Here is a 22,445-nt window from a genome sequence, read left to right on the forward strand (position 1 = left end):
GTGGCGTGTTTCCAAAATACTGTCTTATTTGTAAAAGTACAAAAAGAATTTGTAAATGCACTTTGCAGACTTTTTTGTGTGATTGATAAATTTCATAGAGAACAGATCAGAAAAAGTAGCAGCAGACTGTTGAGAACATGGTGGATGTAGCCTGACGGATGATGTAATAATAATGAAAATGCTTACGAGCATATAAATATGTTGATGTGTTGTCTAATGGTGTTTCACTAGAACTATCAAAATGAATGTTTTTAATGTTTTAATCAGGAAACAGTGTTATCAGCCTGAAACACACTGGCTTGCCCCAAATGCCCTGTTTACATCACAGCATACTGGCTGAGAGCCACTGGTCCAACTTTCAATAAATCTTAATGCAGCTTGATGTTGCTGAGCTTTCAGTTGAGACCACTATCAATACCAGTGATTGCTTAGAGCAACTTTTATTCACACAGTGCCGCATCATTTGGCTCTCACAGTTTCTGTCGCATTGAGACTTTCATTTAATCTGTTTGGAGTCAAAGTTCAGTCACCCAACTGATTTATTCAGGGAATTTAATTATGACCCTAATCACTTATAAATAATAATACAAAAAAAAGAAAAGAAAAAAAAAACTTTTATTACAGGCTTGCAGGGGCCCCTCTTGCCATCATCCTGGGTAGTCTGCCCTACTTTCCCCCCACATCATGAAGCCCCTGTTTGTAGGCATCGAGTAGGCCAAATTGGTCTACTTGGGCGGGTAGTTTCTGGCCCCTGGACTGCATGTTTGACACCCTTGTTTAAGACTTGTGCTTTAGGCAACAAGTTAGATCAAAGATAATGATCAGTAATGGAGCGATTACTAACGCAGTCGTGCGTTACGGAGCTGCATTTTCAGTTTCTTCGGAATCAATCATTAATAATAAGCCAGTCGTTTCCTCCACTATCAGCCTGCATTTCATTTGTAGGCTGTGATCATCCTGCTCCCCACCAGGCGCTTCTTCAACTCGGCTTAATAGCCTACCTATATATCTTGCTTTACGCAGAGTTTATCGCCCCATGTATAATAGAGGGCTATAACTCTCTCTCTCTGTGTGCAAACAGCTTTCCCAAACATAGGCTAAGTGACAATGTTCAGACCCCGTGGACGCCCTGCCCTCCATTCCTCGTCACCGAAACCCTTCCTAGTGAGGAGGGAAAAAACACACTTCCTCACAGCGCACGTCCCTGCTGCTGCTGCTGCTGCTGGGGCCAGATGAAAGCCTCACAGTATTCTTCAAACATGCGACATCAGCTGCTATCCAACAGATTTTCGGTATCGTAATCGTTCCCCTCCAAAAAACAAAAACGGATATGCTTCTTCCGGGAGGGAAGAAAGCAGAGACACAGAGGAGCACATCATGAGAGAGGCGCCGCGGATTCTCAGGATATACGGACTGAACCGGATAGACTGCTTTCCCCACATTCTATTCACAGGTCGGGAAGCAGGCACACGTGTTAAAGTTGATGGCAAGGAGAAGAGTGATGGTCACACTTTCAGTCCACGCATTAGCTGAACATCTTCTCACCGCGACTTCCTATCAGGTAGAGAGGGGATCGATGTTTATCACAACGAGAACGCACGAGAGATCATTTACATGTTGCACGCAATCCTGTTTTTCCTCTTCAAGTCGCTTTCATTTTGTAATGTTGCATCTCTGTATCTGTGTAGTTTCTCTTTTGTAGTCTTGCATCTGAGCCTTTTTGTTTCTCTCCCCTCAGACAGGTTGTGGTTGAGGTGAAGGTACAGCTGTAGCTGGAAGAAGTAAACACCTTAACGCAGAAGCTCTGGAGATGTCGGTCCACCATGGCACGCTGCTTTGTCTGGGCGTGCTGATGATGACTGCTGGAGCGGTCATGGCCCTTGGTGGAGGGATCCAGCCGCCAGGCCTGCTCTTTGGACTTGGGCTGTTCCTGGGATTGGGGGGCATAGGTCTGCTGGTCAGTGGACTCTGCATGGCCATGAAGAATCTTCAGATTGCGGTGCCTGGACACTTTCTGCTGCACCCACGGACAGGCACACGCTTCAGCCCACAGCAGGCTCTGGCAATACAAAGGTACCTACAGAGCTGAAAGAGACAGAAGCTCACAGTCGTTTGGACACAGATGTTCTTTTGTGGTGTTGTAATATTTTTTTTTTTAAAAAGTCTGAGGGATATCCTGGAGCAGTGGTTTCCAATAAAAGTTCCATTAGTGATGATAAATTAGGAATAAGGGCAGCAAAGAAGACAAGACATGCTTTCGTTTGTTGTGTGTAAAATATTTGATAATCTCACATCGTTTTGGGCCTCTAACAAAGATAAAAAAACACGGCAACATGTGACAGCATCATAAGTCAACAATACTAGAGATCTACAGTCGTAGCAGCTCAGTAAGGCTGTGCTGAGTGTCAACGTCAGCATGCAAACATGCTTATCATGCTTTTAGTCAGCAGGTATGTGTAACATGTTGACCATCTTAAATAACAGTGCTGTCATTAGTTTTTGTAGGAACTTGATAAGCCAGAGTTGGGCAAATGATCCGGCTCTGATGATAACGAGAAGTGTGTGTGTATCAATTTATGTGCTAATCTGTCCAGTTTTTGTCGAGATTTTTATCTCAGAACCACAAATGGGCCTAATGATGGCACTAAAGGGGATTCGGTGGATTGTAACAACTTTGCTAAAGGGGAGCAACATTATCTCAGGAAAGAGAAAACCTCTCTTTTTCTGTAATCCTGTCGCTATTCAGACTTCCCTTTCTCTGTTGCTGGTGACAAATGAGCACACTTCCAGACAATACACAAACACACCATCCAAGTGTCTTTTTGTTGAACAGATCTCTTTGTGTTAGTTTTAGTATGCAGTCTGACATGCCAAGAACCGGAAAGCAACAGATTCTCTGATTATGTGCTGATTGTAGAAGTAGGTCATGGAGAAAACAGCAAACATGTGAATGTGGAGAAATGACTCCCCTTGGCACTGTCTGCAGTAATCTATGATAGCTTGCAAATTTAAACAAGGTATAGTCTGGTCTTTGTCTGTGGAAGAGAGATGGCAAGAGCAGAGTTTTCATCATCAGGGTTTTTTTCTCCCCCCAGACGCTGACAAAACTCAGACTGATAAGTATTTCTAAACGCAAAGTAACGCTTCATTGTGACAGCGTACTGTCTGAGGGATTAAAGAATTCGGGGTTCTACGTGCAGTAATGTTATCTACATAATGTGTTTCCCAAAAGGAAGTGAACGCCTGTAGTTGCTGTTGCTGTAGTTGTTGTAGATGCTGGAAAAGCAGTGAGATAAGAAGCAGCTGTGGAGTGTGAAAGTGTGAAAGGAGATCAAATGTAACCCACTAAAAGCATTTGAAGTGAAAAGTGAAGTAAGAGTTGACCACAGAGCTTTCAATGTATTTATTTTTGATAACTTCTCATTGGCCCTCTTTCTCCACGTATTTAGGAGATTGGACAGAATACGTCGCGAGATGTCGGCGGACGCTGTCAACAGGTCACCAGAGCCTGAACCCACCATGCCGTCCACCCCTCCGCCGTGGACCATGGAGCCGCCTCCATCCTACGACGCAGTGATGAAAAGCCAGGAGCGCAATGAACAGCTTTAAGCTCAGGTGGACATGCTAAATTCATGTCAGTGCCTTTTGTGTCTGCGGTTCTCCACAAGGACTTTGAAAGAACAGCCGGTGCTATCAGTGAACTCGTTGCAGTGGGCCGTTTCGGTGCCTTAGCACAGACACGCTGATCCCAAACATAAGACAAAAAACAGCAACAGACTGCAGCTGGTTAATGACTTAATATTTTTACAGACTGGGCCCCAGTTTGGCCTTTATGTCTAATAAATATGTGTGTTCTGACTGATTGCGAAAGAAATTGAAATGATTACTACAACTGCTTTTACTCTTTGTACTAAGGGGGGGCTTTCTTGAGACCAACATGTTGTAGGCTCAACTTTTACAACCAAGTTCATGGATGGATTTTATTGGCCTGCATGAATATTTGTGACCTACTACTGTGGCTGCATGGCACTCTTCTCCACACGTAATAACTTTCTTTTTTTTCCCCCTTCTCACAGCTGCACAGCTCCTCTTTGTATCTGTAGATTATTCCAAAGCAAAGTGCCTTACCAAACAGCAGCAGAACCTTAACAGGGAAGTGTTGTTCATCACTCAGCTTTGTTTATACTGTTGTGATTTCACTATAAATGTGAGTGAATTATTAGCCACAAGGCTCCCTGCGAGTGGTGTTGCACTTATAAATGAGAGATTGTTTATTTAAAAAAAAATTAATGCCAGAAAGGCAAAGAATGTAAATGTCTACATATTTAAAATAATTTCTAATCAAAGCAAACATAAATGTAGACTTAACTCTGTTCCCAAGCAGAGCTGTGAGACTCATTTTGCCAGCAGCTTGAGGCAAGGTGACTTACCAGGTACAAGCACACACCTGCAATTGTATACCTGACCTGGGCAGGCTGTCTGCAGGCTGTAATAAGCAGCAGAGTGGAACTCTAACTGAGTTTTCTCCACCCTCACCTTCAAGCCCTGAAACTGTACCAGAAGAATTTTTCCTTTCTGCGTGACAGGTGCCTCGCTTTGAGACAAGGCAGCAGTGCAATGGTAGAGGGGAAACCATATCGGTATGGACTGATAGTGGCTGGCCTGTGTGTCTTGGCAGTTGGCCTCTTCATCATGATGCAGGAGCGGCCACATGTTTTTGCCACTTTGTGCGTTCTGGGTGTCACTATGGTATGCGCTGGGACTGTGTGGAGCCTCTGCCAGTGCTATCCTAAGGTATATGCTCTGTGTGTGTGTGTGTGACAGGAAATAGGTGATTATTGCCGAGAAGAAATAGATTTGGTAATGGAGATTGTGTGTTTATTAGGTCATTGTGGCTCATGAAATTCAGGAGAAAAGCCTAGAAAATATCATGGGTCCTATGGCTGAAGATGAAAGGTACGCTCCCTAACACACACACATACACACACGCTCACTTTGTATCCTAATGGGCCACAGACAAGTGGGTGTTGACTGAGGCCTTAATGATTCCCTTTGGTCTGTCAGAGTAGCTCAGAATGCTAAGTGCCCATCGAGTAGTGGGTGAACATGGCGACAGCAGCGGTGTGTGTGGGCAGGCTGGTGCTGTGGGTCTGCACTAAATCACTGTAGATATTCATTTTATTATTGTTCTCTGTTTGCTTAATGGAGAGAGGTTAGGAAAAGTGGAATAGAGGGAAAGGAAGAGCAACTAGACAAAAGGTTGGGACTGAAAAGGGCAGATTAGTTGGAAACAAGAGGGCAGAAAACCATTAATGCTGATGAAAATACTTGAGCCTCATTTATTCCAGCTGCAGTCAAAAAAAGAGGTTGTACTGTGCAACTCCTGCATGAGTGTTTGCAATTACAAGAGTGTCCTGCAGCCAGATAGAGACGTGCATGCTCAGCAAAACCCTGTCTCTGAAGCGCAAAAAAGTAAGAAAATGAGGACAAAATACTGGAACCAGACTTCTATTTCTGTACCCCACCCACCCAACCCCCACCCCTTCTGATTTAATTTTAGACACACTGAGGTTCTGCCAGGTTTCTGTGGCCAAAAGCTGAGCAGCGTCAGACTTCTCCCAGAGACCCTGAAGAGTCAGTGTCAGAGCTGTCCCACTCTGCATCTGGTCTGAGGAAGGGACAACACTACCAGAGGACTCCTCCAGGGTACCACACTGCTCTCAGGATAGTGAGGAGTCCCCTCGATGAATTTTTATACTTCCTTTCTGCATCGCTCACACATCTTGCTGTTTGAATGTGCCTTTCTTTTGTTTTCTTTTTACATCTAATGGAAGCAACTGACCATGTATCAACGGTTTTGCACCACTTGTCATTGTGAAATGCTTAATAAAGCTAATTAAGTGTTATATAGTATTTCCAGAAGATGGCACTATTTACTGTATGAAAGTGTGTCTGTTAGACAGAGTGCAGCACTGCATTTATACAGTGTACAATAATTCAATTACGACATTTTGGCCCCTCAGTGAACTTGTGCTCTCTTATAGCTGTATAAGCTATAAGCCTGCGTGATGTGACAGATCTCCACGTGTTTCTTTTCAAAACGCTTATCTACACTGCCTGTTGAGACATTACTGCCACCAACTGTTGAAGAACAAAGTGAAACTGGCAGCAGGAATTTGTAGAGTTCTGCATGTCTCTCTTTGTGGATACACTTTTTGCATAGCTAAACGGGCGTTATTACCAGTCTATTACCAGTAATAACAGAATAATTCCACAATGCCAGAATTTATGATGTATAGCAGAGAGGTTAGATATTTTTGCAGCTTCTCTGTTGCTGTAAAATCAAAATGTACATTTCACCATTCTGCTTTGGTGTTTCTGGTGTGAAACGCCTCAGGCTCAGTCCAAACCAACCTCAGTGACACAATCAAGCGGGTAGCTTTGTCGGATTTGGGCTCCTCCAGAGCCCCAGAGGGTATTATGCAATAGTTTCCTGAGTTCATTAAGAGTAAAGGGATCATGCTTTGAAAAAAATGTTTTTTTAAAAAACATAACTCATCGTAATAATTATTACTTTTCTTATTCTTTTTGAATGGAAGTGTATGAAACTAAGCACTCAAAACTGTTAGCAAAGTTAAAAACGCGTACAGTAGATACAATGTCAGACTAAAATAGAGACGCACCTGTTTTGCGTCGCATTCTGCAGCCCTGCGCACATATTAAATAAAAATAAAAACAGTATAGATAATAAAACAACATAGATAACCAATGAAAAATAAACGTGGTCTCCCTGTGAGTGCGCACAATCACGGAGAATGAGTTTACGCGTACTTAGACTTTCAATCACAGCTCATACTGTTCACATTAAGTGCGCGTGCTAAAACGACATCAACAAATCAACTTGAACTGAGAGGAAGTGTTCTCTCAGATTGACATGCAATAATTACAGGGTGGTTTGGGGGGGAGCATGAAACATGACTCCTCCACAGTAAGAGGTGTTTTAAACGGAGGACAATCATTCGATACAAAAGAGGTGGCGTGAGCCACGGAAACGTCACCAGTCCCCGCCTTAAATTATAAGAATCAATTGTTCGATTTTTGCCCCCCCTAAAATCAGAATAAATTGTTGGAGGCGTTATCTTAACTGCCAGGCACAGAGGGCACGCGGCTGTTGGAGACACAAACGCATCAGGATAAGTCAGACTGAAATAAAAATTAAAAACATCGGTGGTGTAATTTAATAGCTGTCCTTATCATTTTACTGGGAACAGTTAAAGAGGTGTGAAGAATGCGTTGCACCTCAGCCTGGATTGGCTGGGCTTTATGTTTGTGCGCATCTCTGGCCGTGCGCGCACAGGACTACACCGAGGACGACGAGATGATCCTGGACCTGGTCGGCGAGGACAGGACTGATCCTGAAACCGGAACCGACCCGGCAGCCGAGTTCATCAGGTGCAACAAGGTAATGGCATAGTGATTGCGTCAAAGGCATTTAATGCGCATCTTCAGTCATCAGCACCTGTCACTATTCCAAAAACAGGTAAAATATTTGGTCAAATATTTCAACAAACAATCTTTGCTGATGTACCTGACAAGCTGCCAGTGTGAGATACAGATTCATTTAAATGTGCGCTCACATTCTGGGAGCGTCAGAATACTTATTCATGTGTTATTGTGAAAACAGCGCAATACACACAATATATATATATAAATATAAATCCAACTTATTGCACGCATGCTACATTTCTCCTGTGCACGTGGACATGAAGATCACATGTGCGGTGCATTCTTTTTACTGTGCAGGTAGCCTGGCGCATTCCCGGACAGTACATAGTTGTATTGCGTCAGGGGACGCACGAGTCTCAACTCCAGAGGACCATCAGGAAGCTGCGAGGCAAAGCAGCCAGGAGAGGATACCTGGTGGAGATCCTGCAGACCTACTCAGGAGCACTGCGTGGCTTTCTGGTCAAAATGAGTAGTGACGTCCTTCACCTGGTAATTGCGTCACTTTACTGGATAATATCCTAATATGTGTTCGGAAAAAGTGTGATTTAAAACTTTAAGGCAAAAAGGGGAACACAGGGAAATAGATGTCAAATCATAGCAGATCCATTTTCTAAAGGTTAGGACATTCCGAACGAGACATCCTAAGAGCTTATAGGTGGAAGGCAGATCTAAGAAAGCAGCTATAGTCTTGAATAACACTGTCACATTGTAACATTGTATACTGGCACAAGACGAGTTAATGGCAGCAGAGATTGGAGTAATATGGATTTTCTGACTGCAGCATTTTGCAGAGGTCTGTGCAATCTGTGTATATTCGACGTACTTGACCAAAATAAAGTGAGAATACGGGAGTCTGGAATGAATGATAGACAAAGTGTACTACTTTCGCTTAAATATTGGCGGCGTTTTCAGGATTATTTATTTCGAGTCGCATAAGAGGGACCGAGAATGATGAGAGGTGTGCGTGTATTTATGTGTGTTTTTTATTTTAAAATCTGTAAAATTATAAGTAAGTATAGATTTAAAGTAAAAGAACTCCTCACCCGCCTTTAGACCCGCATTTCAAATCAAATGTCAGATGTTAATAAAGAGGTTTTGTAGGGCATTTGAAATCATTCAGCTGTAGGAGCTGAACAAAAATAATGAGAAACTTTGCTGAAAAACACACAGAAAACATGAATTAGTTGAACTCTGTATAGTATGAGTGCTGGTGGTAATTTTAGACAGAGTTTCTTGACAGTTGAGAGGTTGTAGACCCACCTTTGGTATCTGCGCATTCTTGAATAATGTCAAAAAATAAAAATACACAAATAAAACGTGAAACAGTGAAATAGACTTCAAAGAAGGATGGTCACCTTCACCCCCAGCTGATTTAACAATGAACTTCCTGTTAATCTTTCCTTACCACCCACAGTTAAGTTTGATTGTGTTCCTGTCAGGTGGCGAAGCTCCCTCACGTGCACTACATAGAGGAGGACTCATCCATCTTTGCTCAGAGCGCCCCCTGGAACCTGCAGCGGTTACTGCACCCTTACGGTGGCTTCTCTGAAAATGGAACATACAGACCTCCGAGTAAGTTTGCCTCTGTCCATGACTTCTCTGTATTTTTCGTCTAAAATCTAGAGAAACACGTGCGCTCTTAACCAATGTAACTACCGAGGCAAACAAAAACATTTTGCATTAAGAGTTTCAGGAGACATTGGGGTGGTTGGAGTAATATACAACTACCCCACTGTTTCTATTGTAAACAGCTCAAGAACAGCAGGAAACAAGACTTTTCTTATTTCATTTTCCACATTTATGATAACACGAACGCTTATTCTACAGCAGCATATTCAGCAGTCTCATCTCTCTTATTATATCAAGCTGTAAACAACAAGGAATTCCTGTCTTTGTGTAATAAGCCAGATATTGAAAGGTGCCTCTCAGTTTAATTTCTATGAAATGACCCAGCAGTCACCCGACGGTCACCATCACCATGGCAACCTTTAATTGCAGCCGCTTCAGAAGAACTCATCACATGCTAATATCTGTGTTGTGTTGTTTAGTTCAATTCAAACTAAGCTTAATTAAAGTTAGGTCCATAACTTGCTGGGCCAAGACACCATTTTTGTAGTTTTGCCTTTGTGCACCGCCACAGTGGACTAGCGTTCAAATTAGCATTACCTGTTAGGGAAGTAAATCCATTTTTATATACAGATACATTTTCAGAGGCTCAATAATAATTGGAAAATGGACTGACAGTTTCATGCCCAGGTGAGGCCTGTTCCTCGGTATTTCACATGAAGTAGTATATAATATCTGTGGTTGAACCAGGGTGTTAAACTTGTATTTGGTAATCATCTACTAGAAGTCTCAATGCCAATGCAAGAAACATTAATTTGTCTAAATTTACTAGCCCTTAGACTGTGGTGGACAGGGGCTCAAAGAACCAGTTCTTTCTTTCTAATCTTCCTAAACATTTGTCACTGGAACTAAATGCTTATGGGACTGGGAAAATTACCTTTATTCCATTTAAATGACATCTGAGCCATTTGTGCAGTTTAGCTGTCAGATATCCATCAAGCAGTGCAGCTTTCCAACAGCAATCACACCAAGATTTCTTCCCTCAGAAATTGCATTTTCTAATTACATGTCAAATTCACCATCTGTCCTCTGCAGATGATGGAGGGAGGACGCAGGTGTATCTGATGGATGGCAGTGTGCAGAGTTCTCACAGAGAGGTTGAAGGACGGGTACTCATCACAGACTTCAATAACACCCCTGAAGAGGATGGAGTCAGAGTTCACAGACAGGTTAAACACATGCACGCACAAATGAAACATTTCAATTCTACAACACTTATGTATTTGCAATTGCAGCTCAATAACATTCTCAATCCTCGCTCCACTACAGGCCAGTCAGTGTGACAGCCATGGTACACACGTGGCAGGTATTGTGAGTGGATCAGATTCAGGTGTTGCTCGAGGGGCTGGTGTTAACCTAGTGCGTGTGCTCAACTGTCAGGGTAAAGGGACCATCTCAGGAGCTCTGGCAGGTAAGACACAAACTGTTGAACTGTACTTTGTACTGAAGAACTCTTGAGTTTCTTTCCACTCAGACATTTTTAGCAGCATGAGCATGTGGATGGCATGACTATGACCTCTGGCCCTTGGTTCTTTGTGGGCACAGGCACACCATCAGGCAGTGCCACCCTGCAGGTCATCTGACACATGTGTTCGTTACAGGCCTTTGGAATTTGAAGAGCTAATCTAGCATTAAATGAGCTGTGTTGGTTCAAGGACACATCTAAAACCTGCAGGACACCGCCCTCGGGCCTTCACTCTTGTACAGCAACTTTGATTTAAAGCTGCAGGTGGGAAAAAAATGCCCATATTTGTAGAAAAAATAATTAAAAAAAAAAGACCCCAACTGCAGCAGTTCTTCAGTCTCTGTTCACCAGACAGAAGAACCAGACTTCTCTCTTCTTCTTCTAAAGCCTGAGAAGTTCAGGTCAGACTGCTTGTGTTAAAATCTAAATAAGTATGGGTAGTATGAATCCCTCGGAGACCAATGATCCCTAACCATGCAGCTGTAAACTGCTAGTCTGGTTTTAAAGCCTTTTAGAACACACTTTCATTTCATTAACTGTATTGAAAGAGAAAAGGAAGATGGCCACTTCTCCAGTGTAAAACTCCCAATTTTTCTTGAGTGTATGAGGTTTTAGATTGTCCCTTTCCCCTCTCTGTCAGGAATGGAATACATCCGAGCCACTTTACTGGCCCGCCCAGTGGATGCAGTAGTCGTGTTGCTTCCTTTTGCCGGTGGCTTCAGCCGTTCATTAAACACAGCCTGTCGAGACATGGTGGCTAACAGCGCTGTGGTCATCGCTGCAGCAGGGAACTACAGAGATGATGCCTGTCTCTACTCACCTGCTTCAGAGCCTGAGGTAATTTAACACTGAAAATGCAATCACATTCTGGCCCACCTACATGCGACCCTTACCTTTACCTCCTTTCGTGTGTGTGTGTGTATAGGTCATCACAGTGGGGGCAGTTAACTCAATGGACCAGCTCATGTCACAGGGAGCAGGTGGCACCAACTTCGGCCGCTGCGTTGATTTGTTTGCACCCGGCGACGACATCGTTAGTGCCAGTAGTGACTGCAGCACCTGCTTCACCTCCCGCAGTGGAACCTCACAGGCTGCTGCACACACTGCAGGTACGCAAACACAAACAAACACACACGTGCACGCAAAAGCAATCTGTGTATGCTGTTGGTATATCAATCATTCTTTTATTACAGACTCAATGATCCTTAAAAAAAAAAAATCACATAAACAACAGAAAAAATATAATTGCATATTATAGATCATTGCAGGGAAAGCAGCTGTAGCAGTGTCTCAACACCTGGGATTGGTAGCCTGTTGTAATACATCTTATATTTGATAATCCTGCAATGATTTTCAGAGGCATTAAGCCTGCAGGTAAATTTATGCATGAGATTTCTGAAAACAGCTTTAAAAGTACTGACTTGTGCATCCACAAATATTTTACTTGCGCTGACAAATCAAGGTTTTCTCTCTAATGATCACTCAGAAGACTTTCACTAGTTAGCACACAAGTATGCAGTGTACAGATGTGTACGGCGTGCTTTAAATAGAGATATCTTCACTAAAGTTGCATAAGAAAAGGTTTGCTTGTGCATAAGTCCGTATCGTTAGCGTTTGTCACAGCATAATTGCTTCATAATTTGTATTTATCTGTGTAGGTGTCGTAGCAGTGATCCTGTCGTCCAATCAGATTGTATCACCAGTGCACGTCCTCCAGCTGATGCTGCACTACTCCATCAGCAACACCATCGACTTCCTATCTCTGTCCAAAAGCCATCGGCTCACTACTCCAAACCTGGTAGCAGCCATGCCTCCGGCTATCAAAACGTCACCAAGTTAGTGACTCACATGTCTTTATCACACAGACTTATAGTATCTATATGTGGTTCACATATGTGTTCCTATTTCTACATGCAGATGGGGAGCTTCTGTGTCGGTCAGTGTGGTCAGAGAGGTCAGGAGTCGCGAGCACCGACAGGGTCATCAGCCGCTGTCGTCAAGGGGAGCAAATGATGGGCTGCAGCAGTTATGCTCCTGAAGGCGTCCGTGTGGGGGAAACCATCACTGTTAGTTCAGTTACATCAACCATAATATCAACAATAACTACATTCTAAAGTCTATAAGTCTACAGACAAACCCTCACCCCTGTGTTTACAGATGAACAGCGGACGCATGGAGTGTGTTGCCCATAATGGTCCAGCAGGTAAAGGTGTGTATGCTGTGGCCCGCTGTTGTGTGATAAGCGGTCTGCAGTGCCAGGTCCATGCTAGTCCTGAGCCCGGACAAGCTGCTCAGTGTGTCGGCCCCCAGCACCACCTGACTGGTGAGTCACGTGTACAATCTGCAGGAGTTTGAATGAGGCAGTCAGTTTAACATTTTAGGAGAAGCTCTTACTTGTTTTCTTGCTGAGAGTTAGAAGAGAAAATAAATGACACCATCACGTGTGTCTATAAATAAGAAGTTCAACTATCAGCTCATAATTTTGCAAAAATATTACCGTAAAAAAATCAAAGGAGTAATATATTAAATATTTACACTCACAGGACACTTTATTTGGTAGACCTTGCTAGTACTGGGTTGATCTCATTTTTTACCTTGCTTTAGTTCTTTATGGCATAGATTCAACAAGGTGCTGGAAACATTCCTCAGAGATTTTGGACCATATTAACATGACAGCATCGCACAGTTGCTGCAGGTTTGTCGGCTGCACATGTATGATGCAAATCTCGTGATCCACCATATCCCAAACGTGCTGGATGGTCATTTGAGTACATTGAAGTCATTGTCTAAGAAGGCAGTCTGAGATGATGTGAGCTTTGTGACATGGTGCGTTATCCATAAAGGGATAGACTTGGTCAGCAATAGTGCAAAGGCAGGCTTTTTCTGACCACTCTGCATATATCCAAGAGATTGTTGTGTGCTTTTCAGCAGTTTGTCAAGTACTCAGACCAGCCCCTCTAGCAAAGCTAACTTTATTTATAAGGCACTTTAAAAACAGTGAGCACTGGCCAAAGTGCTGAACATAAACTAAAAAGAATAAAAATATAAATACTAAAAATAATTCAAATGAAATGACAGTAACAATATAGAACACCAACATCAGAAAGACAGTAAAATCAAAATAAAATTAACATCTATTCTGGGTTCATGTGATTAGCTGACTTGCATTAATTAGCAGTTGATGAGGTGTAGTTAAAGACTGTTAATTTGGACTTAATCTTCCATTTAACAAGTCCTCTCTATTTGTCATGAACATGTGTACAGATTACATAAAAATATAGCTGGTGCAGAGTTGTTTTTTTAAATTTCATTTTGAATATTTGTTATTAATTTAGTTTCAGCTAGTTTTCACAGTGTGTTAGGAGTCTTAGTTTGAACTTAAGCAGGTTGTCTCGACTATGATGTGATTGGCTCATTATATGTTTATGATCATGACCATTTGTACCTAATATAGTGGCCAGACAGTGAATAGGGCTCTTCAGATAGATTTTATTTTATCCATACCAACAATAAAAAATAATAAAATAAATAGTAATACTATTACATCAAGAAAACAATGTTCCAGAAAGCATCTTGCAGAGTCATGCTGGGAGAATGTGGAGGAAAAAATGATTTATTTAATATCTTTTTGTTTTAAATTAGTAATCAGAGATCATGGTTTAATGTTTCATAGCTGGCAGATTGAATACAGCTCTGTGAACACTTTTGATATAGCTTATGATAAGTTTAGCCAAGAGACTCCTCCCTCCAGCTTCACACTTATTTAAGAGATATAGGAAGTGGGATGAAATGTGGGCCGCCTTTAAAAGCAAAAACAAAGTCTATTAATTTAATTTTAGTGGCTGTTGATGTACTGGAGCAATACAATGTTGTACCTCAGGTATTGTGTGGTATATAATCTGTATTTTTTTAATCAAAGTCAGGCTGCTGCATTTAGAATATCTAAGCCAGTTATGCTTGTTCCCATGGTAATCACCCTGAAAGGAAAATGTAACCCTAGCCAGCACAATTGCCAGCTACTTCACGAGTGTGTGATATAAAAAGCAGCTTTTCAAATGTCATTATAGCACTTAAATGACTTTACATTACATTTCTCATTGGTTGCCTCCATGGTGGTCTCTATGAGGAGGATCAGTTAATGCTTGGCAACAGCACCTCTAAAGTTCTTTGCTCCTTCATCGTGTGTAAAGAGTCAGCTGATTCTTCTCTAGGGTGTACATCGATGTCCACGGCTGAGATCTCATCTGATTCGCATCCACGTCACAGCCAGGGGAAGTGCTGCACGGTAAAAGAGGGGGTCACGTCACATGCGATATGCTGCCATGCTCCATCTCTTGAGTGCAAACTGTTGGAAAACATATCAGCTGACAAAGATCAGGTGAAATGAAATAAAAATCACAGTAAAAACTTTGAGAATCAGCTACTGGAAGTTAACTCAGAAGTTATTGTTTTCCTTCAGGTTGAGGTTTCCTGTCCTTCCGGCTGGACTCTGACAGACTGCAGTGCCGTCTCTCGGGGCTCTGCTATCTTGGGGCCAGTTGCCAAGGGAAACAGTTGCCATGTGTATGGTGCCACAGGAGTGGATGGAGCAGCGGGTGCTGCTGTCTGCTGTCGTGTCGCACCACCAGAGCAGCAAGCTGCAACACCTCACTGATCCAGTTTCACCTCACTTTGGTTTCTAACATCGTTGGAACAGCTTTGACGTTGCCATTTTTGTCTTTGGTCAGTTTTAAACCCCCTTACACTTTTCTGAGACACCTCAACCTCCTTAATATTCACTTAAAGCACTTCTGTAAAGCTGTTCGTGTGTGTTTTAGTTTTAGGATTACGCCAAATTATGCTCCAGTGCACATATTATATGTGACTTGACAACCTGTAAGCTATTTTTGTATCTTTTTACAAAACAGTTATAATAAAAAGAGCTTTCACAAACATACGGTTCGGATAATAGTGTAGTATTTACCCGGTATACCATCCGCATGCCGTTTAGAAGTTAATAAACTGAACAAATGAAATCAAAATGTTAAGCTCTGGTGTCAGCCATGTGTGTTTTAGAGTAGAAAAACATGATAATGTGCACCACAGGTTGTCACAGTTAGCATGTGTTATGTATGCGCTGATTTCCTGACATTCCTGTCTTGTGCAGCACAGCTGCAGGTAATCAGCCTGATTGGCAGCTTGAAAGTCAGGTACCTTTTGCTCATTTTGTGAAACAGTAGGTGCAAACAAAATGAGGTAAATGGCTAACAGTAGGGACACCAGTTAAAAAAAAATTCATGTCTGCCCAGAGTGTTATTGTGACAGTGGCCTTTATGGTTCCAGTTAGAGACTTAGTTCTGATACACAGGTGGATGACTTCAGTGTGAACAAGAGCGCAGGGAAGCATATGAAATGAAAATGTCTGATTGGCAGAAGACAGCATTCTATCTGACTGAACCTACATGACCAAAGACTGATAAGAAAAAATAAAAACAAAGTTTACCCAGAATACAGTAAATGAAGCTAGTGCTGAATTCATGTGTGTAATTCTGTTTGCAGGATGCAGACTAGGTACAAATTAAAGATTTAATTCTAAATTAGAATAAGCATTCTCAAAGATTCAGTTGGCGTTTGTTTCTTATGTCATTTTTCGTAACCATTTAACTAGTGACCTGATCCATGAGCTGTAATGGTCAAACTTAGAAGGCTCAGGCTTCTACGATTTCTGAAAGATAAAAGAAACTGCTCTTGTTTTTTATTATTTGGTCTGCTGTAACCTGTAAGTGGTTCCCAAATGGTGTGCCTCAAGGCAAGTTCAGGCCTGCTAAAAAATGAGTTGTTTATTGCAATTTACACAAATGGGCACCAAAAGTTTCGAAACCCATGCTGTAAACAAATTAAATTATTTGTTGTGCATCGTCTCTGCTGCATAAATTGTTATCAGTATCCACATTGTTGCCACAGGTAATGTTTTTAAGGTGCTGGAGACCGTATATAAAAGATGGACGTAGGTTCCAGGACTAAAAAATTAAACCATGTGTGGACTTGTGTGCACTTTTTTCTAATGACCATCAAGTCCTCTAGTTGCAAAAGAAGTCCAGTTTAATAGAATGAGAAAGTGGTTCTTAGATTGTTTGCCTAGTAAAAGCTTTCCTGATGAGTTTAAGACCTTAGCGTGTAGATTCAAGCCTTGCTGAAGACAAGCTGGTGTTCATTTTGTGAACTACAGTTCCCATTAGTGTCTACGAAGATAATAAATTGAAATGTGCCCCCTCAGTTTGTCATTATCCCGTGTTTTAAAAGAGCTAAGATGAAGATGGTGAAAACGCTCAGTTTGAAGCTTCACAAAACAACTGGTGATGTCACAAAAGTTACATCTTTTATATACAGTCTACGGTTGTATAATGGGACAGTATATAGAAATGCATAAAGACAATATTTGCAAAAGGTTGTGCATTCCAGTTTATTTTATATCAAATTTCCCCTTAATCAAACTCTGATGTACAAATTAAAACTGAGTCTTAACATGCATTACAGAGTCTTGCGATGTCAGAAGTGAAGTTTCAAAATTGAATGACAGTAAAAACCCGTATAGATGCCAATCCCTAACCTCGCACCTACCCATCCCTCCCTGCATCCCAGGATTAAAACAAGATTGTTTTGAAGTTGTTGTTTTTTTTCTTTTTTTCTATTTTTAAGTATTTGTGGTGATGTAGCAGAGGGCCAAACCAACAAAACTCTTGGCTGAATGCAACTCATGTTGCCATGGCCATGTAATCACTTGGCACAGACTGCATGCAGCTCCTTCAGATCGCACATAACCGGCCACTGTGAAGGGGCGTGTGTTTGTGACACTAATGATACCAAATTACACAGCAAACAACATGGGGAGGGGGTGGGGGCTGATTTTGTTTTTTTTCCCATCACGCAGAAAAGACAAACCTCACCATCACTTACTGCCACACATGCAAACGTGCTGGAGAGCACGATGTGACATTCACATCTAATGAGAGGAAAATGGGGTGGAGGAGCATGGAAGGGCTAAAGCGGTGTCTTTCCTCTCCTCAGATGCAGAGGAGCCAGCGGATTGATCGCACGTTGATTCGAACAGAAAATCATTTTGCATGGTAGCTTCCTAGGTCCTTACATTGTAAACATTGACCTGTTAAAGCTGAGAGCTAATCTGCTAAGCAAGTTTAGGCTCATGTCTTAAAACATGTTAGTGAAAGCGTGACTTCATTAAAACTACCTAGCATGAATTATCTACAAAGTGTCTCTGTCTGAGTGCAGAGTGAAGAGAAGCAGCATTTTACCATCATCAGAACCCTGTCGTGTTGCCTAAACCCTGTGTTACTGGGTAAAACTTCCACGCCCACCTCCCCATTCACACACAGAGTCAACAGTTACATTCCTACAGTCCTTTGTCACAACACACAGAGGAAATTCCCTGTAGTAGTTTCAAGAATAATGCAAAGGAAGAAGCCCTGTTGCCCTCCTACAGCAATTCTACATGACCACAGGAGACACTTGGTTTAGCGTCACAGGTGGAGCAGATGAGGACGTACCTCATCGGAGATGTGACGAGACAGTGTCCGAGGGGAGACGGGAGGGAGATCGGGAGGTTAAGGCACTTCAAGTCTCCCGATGATGGGGGCAGGGATGATGGTAACATGGGTGTTGCTCTCCAGTAAAAACTAGAGCTACATTTGGGTTTAGCTCCTCTGTGTGTGTTTCCAAAGGTTGACAAAAGCAAAAGGCAAAGCAAAATGTAAACTCCATCGGAAAAAACAGAAACCTGATAAAGCAGAGGTAACAGTGAGGTGAAGAGGACCTGTTCTCTGTCTTTGTGAGCGAAGTGAATGAGTGACACACGCCTGCATGTTTTTCAGAAGTTCTAGTTTTTGTGTGCATGTGTGTGTGTGTAACCTTGGCACCTAAAAATAAAAACGTGCTCCTGAGCTCCCCTTCAGGCAGCACTGATGGCCCACCACAACTGATCTGTGCTCTTCCAGATCAGCTTTTTCCTGCATAAGGCTCGAGTCCCTAATCCTCTGCAGTAATTCAATTCATCCAGATTCAAAGAAAAGTGGCATTGAAAATAAAACACAGCGACAAAAAGAATAAAATCCAGAACACGAGGCCGCTTGTCAGCAAGGAGGAGGAGTGGAGGGAGAGTACTGACCATGGCACTGCTTGTTTCAGATATGCTGAGGGCCTGGAACCGTCTTACGACAGGACCAGCCCCCTACTGCATCCCGATGGCTACACTGTGGTGGCCGAGGGTCAAAGATCAAGTCACAGGCAGACTGGCTTGTCATCAGGGCTCTCATGTGTTGCATAAGTGGCACTGCAAATATAAGTTGTTAAAAGCAAAAGAAGACGAGGCTCTAGAGGAACTGACCGGTGCTGCTGTACATCACAACAGAATGGGTTGGACTATAAAGTGCATACTTAAACCCACCCTCCCTCCCAAGTGCTCATATGTGGAGGTGTTCCTGTACAAGTACACACACGTGTGTCTGTAAGTTCCTCTAGAGCAGCTAAATGTGACCTCTCGCAATTTGCATGACTGTGAGAGAAGAGCACAGGACACTTTAAAATATTATCTTACACTGGAAATAACATCTATGGAACAAAATCTTTACAATATGAATATGTAGATAAATTGGCAAACATGAGCAGAAAATTGTTAAAACACAACCCAAACCCATCCTCCACCTTGCTGTCATTCTGAGTGAATGAATGAATAAAAGGATAAACTGAAGTCATCCATGATTGTGGAAGGTTATTTGCACTTCCCACCCTAATCAACTCTGCTGCCCTTTATGATAATGCATCTCCATCATCGCCTTGGCTCATGTGAAAGGAAGTAATTCATGATTTATTCATAGCTCCTTCGTTGCCTTAGCGACCGAGACAAATGTTCTGATTGGCTTGCTGTGTAGTCCTAAATGTCCTGACCAATCAGAGGCAAAGTGCAGCCTTTTCGAATGGCTTCCCGGAGCTGCCTCTCCTTTGGAGGGATCCCACTGGTAGGACGACCTAGGGGTCCACATCTTCTAGATCACTCTTAGAATCGCCGAGCATCATGGGAGACTCTGACCCCTGTGGTAGAATAGAGGGAAGTTGGATTAAAAAAAAAAAAAAAGTTGAATTATCCATCTGTTAGGCAGAGCCAGGAGGATTATAATTTCTATTCAACACACAGATTATCTATAATGTTTTTATGTGAGCACAAGTGACAATCTGGGGCTGTGTGGGCATCCTGACAGCCCCAGCAGGAGTCAGAGAAGAATGAAACAGCTTCAAATCCACCTCTAATAATAACCGTGGGCGGTAACAAACTGCCTTTAAAGCTTTTGACAGAAGCCAATGAGATGATCCATTTTTGTTCTATTCTTTTCTCGGGCTTATGTGAGCTGAGCGGGAGCTGCTTTAAAACCATGAGTCATTTGAGAGCTCCGCTGTTCTAAGCTGCTCGTTTTGGATGCGGCTGAGAGATACCTGTCGGAGACTGCGGTCAGCGTTTTCATTCGCCGGGCTGCCGTCAGAACCATTACTGCTACCAGACTGCTCTTTCTCATTTAACAATGCTGTAGCATAGGCCAAGGTATCCTGCAGAGTGTGACACACACACACACACGCGCGCGCACACACACGCGCACACACACGGAAAATAAACAGTATGAGTGAGTGTGAGTGTAATAGGAGAACTGGAGGGCGTTGATATACGGTATTTTTGTGTGTGCATGTATTTACCTGTGCAGAAATTGTGCGCTGGAAGGTTTTATTGGTGGATGTCTCATTTGAGACGTTGCTCTGTGGAGTCCAGTAATGTTCTGTCATCTGAAGGCAGAGAGAGTCACTGTGAGCATACAGCATAATTTACAGTTCTTCATAAGTGCCATAGTGGTTAAGCTAAGTGTGTCCTAAACAGGGGGCACTGTAAAGACTCTAGTTTAGCTCCAGTAATATGAAAATTAAAACAAAACAATCCATATACTGAGTGAGCTGTGAACAAAAATGTATACAGAAAAACAGCTCAGTTACCTAAAGTTAGCTGAAATGAATAGAAAATAGTAACTGTATAGTCTGCATACAACAATGCTGCTTTTTCACTACTGTTTGTTTATTGTTTATCTATTACTTAAATACTTTGGTGTAGTATGAATGGCCATGGGGGAGGTCTTTGTAAGCAGGAAAAGCTGTAAAACTTATGAAAACACAGTTAAAAGTCCAAAGTCACATTTTCTAATGAAGTCCAGTGGGCCAGATAGGAGTCTTTGCTGGGCTGATTCTGGCCCTTGGACATTATGTTTGACACGAAGTGGTAACTAATATCAAGGCAAACTTTACAAAACTGACATTTTCCTGAATGAAAAGAGTTCTAAAAAAAAAAAATAAATAAAATTTATGCTGTGCTAAACTGGGTTCAGATTTAAACTAATATTTGAAACCTGGATTAGTTTTGACAAACACAAAGTTGATGGGAATGGGAAACACTGAGGTTTGGGGTTAAAGGCACTGGGGATTTTTGTTGGCTGCTGTCCTCCATCCTTCTCACTTCTACTGTGAATTACAAAGGCCAAAAGTGCCTCGCAACAATGTGATGTACACTATATGGATAAACGTACTGGGCCACCTACAGGAACTGGTTGCCCATGGAAACCCAGGCTATGAAGCTCCCAGCCCACAGTTACTGAGCTGATGTTCATGCCAGAGGAGGTTTGGAAATCTGCAGTTACTGAATCAGCAAGTGTTGGCATCTCTTACGCACTATGCAACTCCTCTTAGTAACCTTACATGATCTTCCATTCCATGGCTGAGTTGTTATGGTTCTGAAACACTTTCTTTCCCAAATGTTTGTAAATGTTGAGTGCAATGGGACTGAAAACATCTAACTTTAAAGATTAAGAGGTGTGGCCCTGTACTTTTGCTCATATTGTATAGGTGGTCCTACAGTATTTCTTAGGCTTGCCTTTTTCTGAAGCCACTGCACCGCCCAACTCCAGGTACCAGACAAGTCCTTGAAGTAGTCCTTAGCTTGAGGACACCTGGAGAGTGGGAGGGATGAAAGCAGGGTCAGAATTATGTTGGTAGGTTAATCTGTTAATACTACTACTATTACAGTTGATAATAGTTCATACTGGAAAAAAAAAAACACATAATAAGCAAATATTTTTCTGCCCAAGTCTGATCCCTAAACCGCATATGTACTCACTTTTGAGCTAATGTGACCAGGAACTTAACACACTGGTAGCAGCGCCTGCTGTCCACATTGTTGCTCTGCTGCATCAAAGCTTTGGAGAAAAAAACATTATGAGCTACAAGGATTTATGCACTGTTGTCAATAGGAAAAAACAAAACAACAGATATACCTAATAGGCCTTTCTCTGACTCAAAAGCATACTTCAGTCTCTGGGATTGCAGAGGGTCTTCCACTACCTGTGGTAAAGATTTAAATGAAGTTAGGAAATGTGAGACCTCATAGTAACCACGTAACATAAAAGATCAACAGAGGAAGGGTCACTGATGGGTGTTACTCACTAGAAGCTCCTGCAGCATCAGAAAAATGTTCTTCAGTTCATGAGGTGGAGCTGTCTCCAGCTGTGTCTGTGAAGAGTACAAAACAATTTAGTGCATACTGATTGTGGAGTAAATGTGTTTGAGCTGCTTTTCAGAGATTCTTACTTTGAGTAACTGCAGAACTCCCAGAGAGAACGGCTCATTACAGAACGAGCTGTAGGTCACCATCTCTATCAGGAGAGACAGTGGGCCTGATAACTCGCGCATTGCAAACATCACCTGTTGGGTATTCACAATGGGGAAAATTGTCAATAAAAGAGCTTCTGAGTCTTTTCTATTTAAT

General features: G+C 42.3%; 4 protein-coding genes across 6 annotated transcripts in view; 3 read left to right on the plus strand and 1 right to left on the minus strand.

Moving 5' to 3' along the window:
* Positions 1 to 1,167: 1,167 nt before the first annotated feature.
* On the plus strand, positions 1,168 to 3,643 carry si:dkeyp-51f12.3 (uncharacterized protein LOC107988041 homolog). Its single transcript, XM_039607425.1, has 3 exons — positions 1,168 to 1,561; positions 1,739 to 2,073; positions 3,450 to 3,643. The coding sequence occupies exons 2-3, from the start codon at positions 1,811 to 1,813 to the stop codon at positions 3,607 to 3,609; spliced, it is 423 nt and encodes a 140-aa protein (XP_039463359.1). The 5' UTR covers positions 1,168 to 1,561; positions 1,739 to 1,810; the 3' UTR covers positions 3,610 to 3,643.
* A 943-nt stretch (positions 3,644 to 4,586) lies between these two features.
* bsnd (barttin CLCNK type accessory subunit beta) lies at positions 4,587 to 5,906 on the plus strand. Its single transcript, XM_039607426.1, has 3 exons — positions 4,587 to 4,794; positions 4,886 to 4,956; positions 5,561 to 5,906. Exons 1-3 carry the CDS (start codon positions 4,618 to 4,620, stop codon positions 5,670 to 5,672), a joined length of 360 nt encoding a protein of 119 aa, XP_039463360.1. The 5' UTR covers positions 4,587 to 4,617; the 3' UTR covers positions 5,673 to 5,906.
* A 162-nt stretch (positions 5,907 to 6,068) lies between these two features.
* On the plus strand, positions 6,069 to 16,860 carry pcsk9 (proprotein convertase subtilisin/kexin type 9). The gene is made up of 12 exons (XM_031753821.2): positions 6,069 to 7,462; positions 7,804 to 7,995; positions 8,946 to 9,078; positions 10,168 to 10,301; positions 10,402 to 10,543; positions 11,238 to 11,434; positions 11,523 to 11,706; positions 12,256 to 12,432; positions 12,515 to 12,663; positions 12,755 to 12,920; positions 14,809 to 14,975; positions 15,057 to 16,860. The coding sequence occupies exons 1-12, from the start codon at positions 7,289 to 7,291 to the stop codon at positions 15,249 to 15,251; spliced, it is 2,010 nt and encodes a 669-aa protein (XP_031609681.1). The 5' UTR covers positions 6,069 to 7,288; the 3' UTR covers positions 15,252 to 16,860.
* Positions 16,861 to 17,023: 163 nt separating this feature from the next.
* Positions 17,024 to 22,445, minus strand: part of usp24 (ubiquitin specific peptidase 24) — a 32,615-nt gene continuing 27,193 nt past the window's right edge. For all 3 annotated transcript variants that reach the window (XM_031753913.2, XM_031753912.2, XM_031753910.2), the window contains 8 exons: positions 22,268 to 22,381; positions 22,124 to 22,189; positions 21,955 to 22,021; positions 21,798 to 21,876; positions 21,555 to 21,630; positions 20,336 to 20,422; positions 20,081 to 20,191; positions 17,024 to 19,681 (listed from right to left, as the gene is read on the minus strand). In XM_031753913.2, coding sequence (XP_031609773.1) covers positions 19,619 to 19,681; positions 20,081 to 20,191; positions 20,336 to 20,422; positions 21,555 to 21,630; positions 21,798 to 21,876; positions 21,955 to 22,021; positions 22,124 to 22,189; positions 22,268 to 22,381 — 663 coding nt within the window. In that variant the 3' untranslated portion in view covers positions 17,024 to 19,618. The remainder of the gene's footprint in view (positions 19,682 to 20,080; positions 20,192 to 20,335; positions 20,423 to 21,554; positions 21,631 to 21,797; positions 21,877 to 21,954; positions 22,022 to 22,123; positions 22,190 to 22,267; positions 22,382 to 22,445) is intronic.

This window comes from Oreochromis aureus, linkage group 23 (genome assembly GCF_013358895.1).
Source record: "Oreochromis aureus strain Israel breed Guangdong linkage group 23, ZZ_aureus, whole genome shotgun sequence".
NCBI lineage: Eukaryota > Metazoa > Chordata > Actinopteri > Cichliformes > Cichlidae > Oreochromis > Oreochromis aureus.